At 36.2% G+C, this 9,968-nt stretch overlaps 1 protein-coding gene and 1 long non-coding RNA gene across 4 annotated transcripts; both read left to right on the top strand.

Moving 5' to 3' along the window:
* The first annotated feature begins 302 nt into the window (after nucleotides 1-302).
* Nucleotides 303-2,385, top strand: LOC103971085 (dof zinc finger protein DOF5.3-like). Of its 3 annotated transcripts, XM_065185772.1 has the most exons (3): nucleotides 303-599; nucleotides 730-775; nucleotides 1,338-2,385. In XM_065185772.1, exon 3 carries the CDS (start codon nucleotides 1,341-1,343, stop codon nucleotides 2,229-2,231), a length of 891 nt encoding a protein of 296 aa, XP_065041844.1. In that variant the 5' UTR covers nucleotides 303-599; nucleotides 730-775; nucleotides 1,338-1,340; the 3' UTR covers nucleotides 2,232-2,385. The 3 variants fall into 3 exon arrangements, with proteins under 3 accessions (XP_065041844.1, XP_009383306.2, XP_065041843.1); XM_009385031.3 differs by lacking the exon at nucleotides 730-775 and having other exon boundaries at nucleotides 303-552; XM_065185771.1 differs by lacking the exon at nucleotides 730-775.
* A 4,571-nt stretch (nucleotides 2,386-6,956) lies between these two features.
* Nucleotides 6,957-9,891, top strand: LOC135675532 (uncharacterized). The gene is made up of 2 exons (XR_010513894.1): nucleotides 6,957-9,360; nucleotides 9,443-9,891. It is a non-coding gene; the product is annotated as an uncharacterized LOC135675532 (long non-coding RNA).
* Nucleotides 9,892-9,968: the final 77 nt, after the last annotated feature.

Genomic DNA, 9,968 nt, shown 5'->3' with positions numbered 1-9,968 from the left:
CTTGAGTAGTACAGATTACATATCTAGTGAGAGGACCATCAGGTCAATGGCAAGGTGGGAAGTGTTGCTATCGGCAGATGTGTGCACAGAGAGAGAGAGAGAGAGAGAGAGAGAGAGAGAGAGAGAGAAGGTAAAACCTAACTAATCCAGTGCATGTGGTGGCATCAGGGCCGGTGGGTCCCAGCCAAGGATGAGTTACTGTTGCGCTACACGCCACGGTGGGACCCGCGACCCCCCTTCTCTCTCCTCTTCTCCATCACCTTCACCTTCTCCCCCCACCCATCTTCCTCTCTCTCTCTCTCTCTCCATGAATTGGTTGCAGATGCGACTGCGGTTTCCCCATGCTTTCCCGGCGTGCAAGGCAGAAACGCACCGTTTCTAATCATTCACTCCCTCTCTCTCTCTCTCTCTCTCTCTCTCTCTCTCTTATTTAATGGAGGGAAGAGATCGGAGCTAAGCTTTCTGTAGCCCTGCGGCAGCTTAGCCTGTCTATCTGTCATTTCTCCGAGGTTCTCTTTTGCATGCATGGAAATTCCTAATGCTCACAGCCAGGTAACTGTGGACAGCAACAAGCTCACATATGCTTCTCTACTACTCTGGTATTTACCCCTCGTTTTAGTTTTTTTTTTGGATCTTGGCTTTGATGTTAAGATACTGTGGGAAATTTTCTGTCATGCATGCATGTCCTTCTCAGTTTAGCTGCTGAATGATCTCACTTTGTGGGTGAAGCCTTTGGTGTCTCTGATCTTGATCTACTTGTGGATGAGTTCTACTGGTATTTTCTTGTACTCTTTCTGATTACCAGTTCCTTTCTTCCTCTGTAGTTTTTATCTCATCAAAGACATCCTTTTTCGCCATGGATCTTCTCATCCCTAATATGAGTTTGATGGGTTTTCTTCTTGCATACTTCTTAGTGTAAGCTCTCCCTGAGATGGGATTGTCCATGACCACTTTAGGCTGCTGCTGTTGTTTTCAGAGGTTCCATCTCACTACATCCTTAGTTTTGCAGCTAAACACACCACATCAACTTTACTTCTTGGATTTAGTAGTTTGGATGCTTTATCATGGAACTTCCCACTTGATGCCGTGATAAAGAAAAAGCTCCATCTTCTCACTGTACGCTTCTTTTCCAAAGGCTGACATCCCACATTGCCAGAATCATTCACAGTTTGGACTTCCTACATGCTAAAATCGCATGAAAAGAAGAAGTTTGATCTTGTAGGGAACAGATTCCAAGTTGCTCTTTAATCATCTAAATAGAAAACAATGGAGATGTGTAGTTTTCTTGGAGTTCTACAGACTGCCATTATTTGCTTCAACATGTTTTCTTCTTGTAGGCAATGGCTAGGCATCATGTGGATGGACTACTAGTGTGCCCCAAGAACCAACTGGAACAGGAAAGAAGACCGAGGCCTCACCCAGAGCAGGCTCTCAAATGCCCCAGATGTGCTTCTACCAACACCAAGTTCTGCTACTACAACAACTACAGCCTCTCCCAGCCAAGGTACTTCTGCAAGGGTTGCAGGAGGTACTGGACTCAGGGAGGCTCTCTCAGGAATGTCCCAGTTGGAGGTGGCTGCAGGAAGAACAAGAGATCCTCCTCTTCCTTCCCTTCAAAGATGACACGAGACCTAGATCTCACTGCCACCAGCTCCATTAATCCACTTCCCCCTACCTTCGTTCCTCCTCCACTTGCCAGTGATCTCACCTTGGCCTTTTCTGGCCTCCACAAGGAACCACCCACCGAGCATCTGGGACTGGAAAACCATTGCCAAAGCCTTCTTCTAGAGCATGCCAGCACCGAGTCTCTCCTCACTACCCTCTCAACAAACAATGGCTTTCTTGACACTCTAAGGAGTGGCTCTGTGGATGCCCTAAACCCGAGTGGTCTAAACAACCCTTACTATGGTTTTGGTGTCCATGGCAGTGTGGAGGTGAAGGTTGGTGTTAGTGTGGAAGATAGACTTATGTTTCCTGTGGGAGGACCGGGAGATGCAGCAGCTAGGACTGTAACTGGCCAAGGTTCATGGAAGGACATGGATGAAGGGGAGGCCAAAGTGCTGATGGGCCTCCCATGGCAGGTGGAAGGAGATGGGAACATGGCTGTGGATTCTGGAAGAGACTGGACTGGTGGTGCTTCTTCTTGGCCTGGACTTATGGGCAGCTCCTTGATTTCAGCAGCAAGAACAGATATGTCCTCCACCATTGGAGATGCCTATGCCTTCTTCTGAAAACCCTATCATATCCTCGCTTCTTTCATTGTACTATTCTCTGTTTTTTCCTTCTGTTCTCTATATATTGTGGGAGTGATGGCTTAATAACTACACAGACTTAATCTATATATATGGTTTGTATGAATGGATTGAAACCTAGAATTTTTATTGATTCTTTGTGTCAGCAAAAGGATGAGAGTTCAATCTGAGTGAAGATATGGAGTAGGATATCTTATGTCAAAGAAAAGTTTGGTTTGCATGAGTTGCCTCAGTGCAGGTATCTGCAGATAGCAGTCCACACACACACAACATTTCCTGGTACTTAATTCACATGAGAATGCATGCAGTGCATGTCATGAAAATGATTAGCTTAGAGAGAAGAAATCAGCAGCTTGTCTTAATTGTTGTTGGAAGAAAGCAGTTTGTCTACATACTGATGTTTCATGTGCAAGTTGTTCACATCTCTCATGTTCTTGGAGATGCAGCTCGCAAGGCAATGATTGTGAAAACTAGATCTGCAAAGCTTGTCCTTTGTCTTCTCATCTTCATAAAAATATGTGCTACTAAGAATCCTCGTGATGATGATTACTCATTATAAAGCTGTAGAGATGGATGGAAGACTTCCAAGCTCATCATTAATGGTGTACAATGTACTAGTAGACATGAGAGTAGTAGGATTCATGTCATTATGAGTTTTATGGTTTGTGTAGCTTCAAACTCAACATCTTACTATAACATAAATGAGCATTATTACAAGGACAGAGAAAAAACGTATTCATGGCTTCAACCAAACAAGAGATCAAATGTTGCACCATAAATTCAATCTTCTCAATAAGAGTCGATGTAGTGTGGGATCTGATATTTTCAGATCATTTAACATGTTCAATGTCGTTTGATTTGTCAAAAATCAAAATTCGATTAAGTCTAACATCCTTCAAGTTTGATATATATATATATATATATATAATCCAACTCTTCTAATATTACTACGACTTTCCTCTTAATTCATTTTCCTAACATCACGTATATAAATATTTTCAAAATTGAGCACATGGACAAGAAGAGTGTCTTAATTAAGAATGATGCTTATGAAATCAAGTAAATTTTTATACAAAATCTATTGGGTCCTGATTTGAAAATAAAAGCTCATACAAAAATGTGTATCAGCTTATCAAGTGGCCTGACACCCGATTAAATGATCATTGTTGGACTCGTGATTGTCTTTTTGTTGTAAGTGAGAGATAAAATTTTAAAAATCAAAAGAAAACACTTAGATATCCATAATCAAATCAAATAATGCACCAGAAAGTTGATATAAGATTAACGTAGTTCAAAAAATCTGCACCTATGTAAACAAAATAAGATTATTTAATATATAAAATTAATTACAAGACTCAACTATGACTTTCCTTGTACACTTCTAGTATAAACTCGAAGAACTTTTCTTTCACTTTCAACCTTACTCTCGAAACCCTAGAGATCACCCTCAAGAGCAACCAAAGTGCTTTCACTCTCTCTCTCTCTCTCTCTCTCTCTCTAACCAAAGCCAAAAGACTCTACCAATCTTAATTTATGAAACAATTTTAATTTAATTAGAACTCTACCAATTAATTTGAATATAGCTAGGAATCTTAAAAATACTTACTAACTTTAATGATCTCCATATTGATGAATATTTTTCTATTTTGTCTTTTGAAAAAATTGAATCATTAGCTTGAAAATTTTACCACAACTATAAAAACTAAATCAATTCATGATCCAACACTTAATTTCAATAAACTTGTCAATGCATCTTGTGTAACAGTGAAACTGAATCAATGATGCTACCTGATTCTGGAAAGAGACCTTCATTTCACCATCTTACCACTAGTAAGATTGTTCTCCTCATAATCATCTTCATCTTGAAGACCATGAATATCACTCTTTGACACTACGAACGAAGCTTGCCATTGTTGGTACCTATTATCCTCTGCACATGCAATCTGTTTTTAGTCCTAGTTTATAATATTTTCTTTCAAATGATATAACTCTTTATATAATTTTTCTTTCATTATATCCATACAACTTTAAGTAATTTTTAGAACTCTATCTTTAGTCTCGTAATCATAACCTTGAGAATGACCACTTAGACCTAGTTTAATCCATTAGTTGATTGACTTAAGAGTAGTATCGCTCGAACGATATGACCACTTAGACCTAGTTTAATCCATTAGTTTAGTCATTAATATGTCTAATTTAGTCTTCTTTTAAGCCAAATGACTTTCTTGACAAGTTGACTTTGTTTTGATCTAATATGGACTCAAATTGATTTAAAATCGATCATGACTTTGATAAATCAATCACTCGTTCGACACACTTTCAAACCTTTGACATGTTATTTATTCTTTAACATATCATTGGATATTTTGATATTTCATTTGATTCTTTAACAAATCGTCTTATCTTTTGACATATTACCTAACCGTTCAGCATGTAGCATGAAGTCCATTCTTTGGTACATGAACCAATTCTTTAACTTGATATATAATTTTCAACACAACACCTCCAACAAAACATCCAACTCTCAAACTCAAATTTGGCCCTTCGGTAGTTTGATTCTATGATTAAAATATTTTACAATATCACTTATCTTAAAGATATATTAGTTTAATAAATATATTAATTGATTTTATTATCAAAATCCATGATTCAATATTCTTGTCAGAGTAAACATGAGTAAACTAAAAAAAATTTAAAAATCAACTTTTTTTCAGAAAGATATATAGTTAGTTCCCTTTGAGATTATGAGAACAGCTCCATTACCATCTATCACAAGAGAGTACTCATCAATCTCTTCTTCTATTTCATTTTTTATAGATAATTTTATCAATATATCTATGCTCTTTGTATTTATAGCATTGATATCATTCAAGGACCTAATTTTGGATCTTGACGTGCCACGCTGAGATCTAACCCTATCAAAAAATCCTCATTGTTGATCTTCATCCTGAGCAGTCACCATCTATATTCTCAAATTTATCCTTTTTCCTAATAGTATAAGACATTAAAGCTTCTTTAACCTATTTCAGAGTTATTATATCCTCCTAATATAATATCATTTTTAAGAAAGTTATCATACATGTTAACAAGAAACGTAAGAAGCAATAATATCTTATCTTTTTCATCAATCTGCATATCATTTTTTTTCGGTTAATCCAATATTCCTTTAAATATATTCAGATACTCTACTAAGAATTTGCATTCCTTCATCCTCATCTAACTTTTTCTTCATATACAACTCACTAGTTAGCTTTTAGCCAAATAAAACCTTTTTTACTTATCCCAAATAATATTATGATAATATTATTAATGATGCAAAAATGAATAGTATTCATGCTTTAGGCTTCTCCTAATCTTTATTGCTTATCTTTTTTGATTTACTTGCTCGTCTTTCAATTTTTTTGCTGTGCCTTACCAAACAAAAGGATTCTTTACTCTCTTATGTCATAGAGTTAAATTATTTCTTCTATCAAATTTCTTCATAGTAAAAGTTAGTAGAAATAACTGATGACATCCTTTTAAATCTCTAACCACCAAATCTTTTAGGGTATGATACTAGAATTCCAAAAATCAAAAGAAAACACTCGGAGATTAACAATCAAATAACATAATAGAAAGGCAATACAAGATTAATATAGATTAGTAAATCTCTACATATTTCTATGAAAAAAAATAATATTATTCAAAGATCAATTACAAAGTCCTTCACTTATCCCAATTAAAATATGGCTCCTCATATACACATCTCACATAGATTTGAATAACTTTTCTCTTAACTCTTTTAAAAAAATAAAAAAGATTACCCATACTAAAGTATCTTAATACTATCTCTCATCAAAATCTTAAGACTTAATATGTGTTTATAAGAATAAATCTTAATTCACTAAAGTATTTTAATTTAATTATGAATCTGTTAACTAATTCAAATATAATTATGAATCCTAAAAATACATATCAATCCTAATATTTTTACTGTTCAAAATCTTTATTTCATTTTTTCAAGTATTTATTGAATTACTTAAATACCATAATTTTAAGGAAGACATGTAAACTTATTTATAATATTTTCTTCAAAACTAATCAAGTTTATGTTTTCGTAAGTCCGTATTGTGCGAGGTAGTAATTATGTTAACCCTTTCCGGATAATAAATATTACAAAGATGTCTAAGTAATTTCAAATAAGTTCATAACATTTGATACCTTATCAATTTATTGTAATATTTAGTATTACAATTGACATATATTATAATTGGTGTTAACCAGTATAACTAGTATAATCATCATCTGCAAAATGCATAAAACTAGTTTTACGTTAACTAGTGAGTTAATATTACTATTATTTATTGGATTTGGGATGAATAGCATACCCAATTGCATGATCCAAACTTTCAATTTTTTGTATCCGTAGATGCATAGATTGTAATTCGGATCATTACTGAGCCGATCCGAAACAGGATCCGACCCGTTCCTACCCAATCCTTTAGCACACATCACGAGGCCCAACGTGGCAGGGCATCCGAGCCGTTGGATCCACCCGACGCTCATGATACAATGTACTATTTGCCATTTCTGCGTCGTCACCCCCTCGCTACCTTGTGATATAAATCGATTTACACTGGCCCCACTAATTTGCGCTAATTATATAGCTGGTATAAATACAGAAATTGTCGTCGGTATTAATCATTATTTACGCCCTAGGTCAAATTTCCGCTATACATGCGCACAACGCAACCTCTCAAACCCAGAGAGGACGTCGGTGGCGAACGAAAGCTCTCGCCTTTGAGGTGGAAGTCCTACGGGCGCCGCCTTCTTCGATTACAGATGGGGTAGTCCTATTTCCCTCCTACTTATTTCAATCTCTTTCGTTTTTTGATGGTTTAGTTGACTCCATATCGATCTTTTGTTTGAGGTGATCCGCTTAGTGTATGATGATGATTGTCTGGTTGATTTTAGTTGGTACGACCAGAAATTTCCGAGGCAATGCGTTCATCCTATTGAGAGGTAAGGGTTTGGCGTTCTGATTTCTGATCCTGGTCCATTGAGTGCCTTCTCTTGTGACTCTAAAGTAGTTGAAAAGGAAATGATGGTAGAAAAGGATGTATTGTGTCTCTATGAGGCCACCTTCTACTGTACGAACGCTTATGGACGGTCAAGTGCTGATTGGACTTGTGCATATCAGCACGTAACAAAAGCATAAGCTAAAGAGACTATCTGCCACTCGCAATCCTTCCTTAAAGCAATCATCTTTGAGGAAAGTACTGTTAGTGGTATTCAATTCTGGGACGTTAATCATCTCAGGGTTCTCTTTTTGTGTCTTTGACTATATTATATGTTATACTGTAACTCTTTTTGATGTTTGGGTTAATCCTGATTTATATCTTGCATTGTGCTATTTGTAACTGTATTATGCTACCATCACCTGCTTCCACAAACAACTCCATTTAGTGGTACTTTCTTTGGACCAACTCCATTTAATTATGTAGTTGACCTATGAGCGTTAATTGAGTTTGGCTGTTTGATTGTCTGATGTGTTGTCTAGTCTTTGAACTCAAAGAATAAGTTAATTAGTAATTGATGGTACAGAAGGATTTTCTTGTATGTCCACGAGGCATCTTCCAACCATTCAAATGCTTATGGACGGTCAAGTGCTGATTTGACTTGGGCACATCAGCACCTAACAATATCATAAGCTAAAGAAACCATCTGCCACTGGCAATCGTTCCTTGTTAGCAATCATTCGAGGAAAATATGCTTGGTGGCATTCATTTTTATACATACTCATGGTTGGAGTTAGACTGGTTTGTAATTTGGAGATTGTTATATTTATAAATATATGTAAATTTTGTAAGTAACTGCCTCCATAAATATTCGTGTGAGTTGTCTTGTGCTGATATTGGGCTTCACATACCAATGAAAGTTCGGGTGCTGAAGTTGAAGTTTCATTTGACTGACACCGCATATAGAGTTTTGTAATCAAGGAGAGGAGATAGCAACATTAAGATAATTAAGCATGTTAGGAGCCTGGGTATGGATATTTTGGTAATAAGAATCAGAGGATTGAGCAAGAGAGTCAAATTTCAATTCAACAAGGCATTCTGTGACAGTGAATTCTTTGTTTTTGCCTGCAAGAGAGGGTTCTTTGCTTAGTGAAAGCTTTTAGTTACCTCTTTGAGTTGTCAAAATTCGTGGCTGAAAAACTTGCTATCTTGTACATTTATGCTTCATTATATATAAAGATGTTTTCTTTGTCTTTTTTGACACTGCATTATCAGTAGCTTGTGTTTTGTCTTCTCTATACCTTTTTATAGGGTTGACCATTGCTTGGTTCTCCCTGGATGTGGATGAATTTTGTTATGATAATAGTCTTATTTTCTTGATGACCCTCCTTACCAGCTAAAGGTTAGTCATAAAAATGGCATATGAAGTGTTTTTGTCTGTGTTACCAGTTGTGGGCACTTAATGATTTATAAGGATCACGGAAGATTCCAGTCATAAAAATAGCAAATGATCTCTTGTCTCTAATACAAAATGATTCTTATGCTGTAAAATTAATCTGTATGCAGTTGTTTAATTGTGAGTAGGCTAGAATATCAATCTTGCAATATTAAAGTCACTGTGAATTTTGCATAGATCAGCAGCATACAAGGATTAGAGGTTTAGATGTATTATCATGGCAACACTGGTAAAGCTTTACATAAATGAAGCTTTATTATTATTATTTTTGTCTAAATTATTCCGACAACTGAAGTCTACGGCAGGAAGATGTTGTGTGGGAGTCGGTCGCAAGCTGAGTGAGGATCCAGAGGTGGGCTGATAAATCATATAAGCCACCTTGGCAATGAATGAAAGAATCTTTTTGCTAATTAATCTCATGGCAGAGGAATTGTTTTAGAGAAAATATGAGCAAAATGATATCTCCTTAATGCCTATTTCTTCCTTGTGAGACGACAATATTATGGCTTGTGTAGTGGATTCAAACTGCAGAGGTATTGAGGCAAAGGAGAAAACTCGTCATCCAGAAGTGTGCTTGCGATCAGCTGATTGTAAATGAAAGAAGATTTCTGATATCCTGCCAAATGATGGTTGCTTGCATTTCATCAAGGAAAATGTAATCTTTGTTTAATTCTCTTCATCGATTTTTTTCTCCATGAACCATATCTGATCCTGAAGTTTATACCCGTTGTGCACAGGACGAGGTGTGCATGTGGCTGAAAAATTTTCAGGTGTTTTTTCTTTAATGAATTCATAGAGTTGAATCTCTGTGGATCATGGCAGCAGGAGATTTTCAAGATGTTTAGCTCTGATTGAGTAGGAGAAGCATCTATATCATATGTTTCTCTGCCACTTCTTAAAGACCAGCATTAAAGAGCAGCAGTAAGCTACATAAGCAGACCTCACATTTTTGAAGTCTCGTGATGTTGAAAAGATAAATACCATGCTGATGTTAGTACTGTTTTTACCTTGCATTTTGCATTTTGCATTTGCTGTATGATTTTGGAGAACAATGTATTCTTTGGCACCTGTTTTGTTGATTGACTTCTTTCTCATCCGTGAATGTATTGTTATATTAGTGTTGTATCGTAAAACAGTTGGTTGTGTATTCTTTTTCAAACAAAGGGAACAGTGTCTCTATTCCTTCTTTCTTTTCTTCTGATGCATTAACCTCTACTTGCGTCTATGCATCCAAGAAACTAATTCAATTGCGTTAGGTTGACA

The sequence above is a fragment of the Musa acuminata genome, chromosome BXJ1-6, assembly GCF_036884655.1.
Source record: "Musa acuminata AAA Group cultivar baxijiao chromosome BXJ1-6, Cavendish_Baxijiao_AAA, whole genome shotgun sequence".
Classification (NCBI taxonomy): Eukaryota; Viridiplantae; Streptophyta; class Magnoliopsida; order Zingiberales; family Musaceae; genus Musa; species Musa acuminata.
Note: the sequence above shows the minus strand (reverse complement) of the source record. Positions and strands in the feature narration are given on the sequence as shown.

Coding starts and splice junctions, on each gene's coding strand:
- LOC103971085 (XM_009385031.3), top strand. CDS start 526: ATGGAAATTCCTAATGCTCACAGCCAG. Junction 553..1,337: donor TTCCTAATGCTCACAGCCAG/GTAACTGTGGAC, acceptor TTCTTCTTGTAG/GCAATGGCTAGGCATCATGT.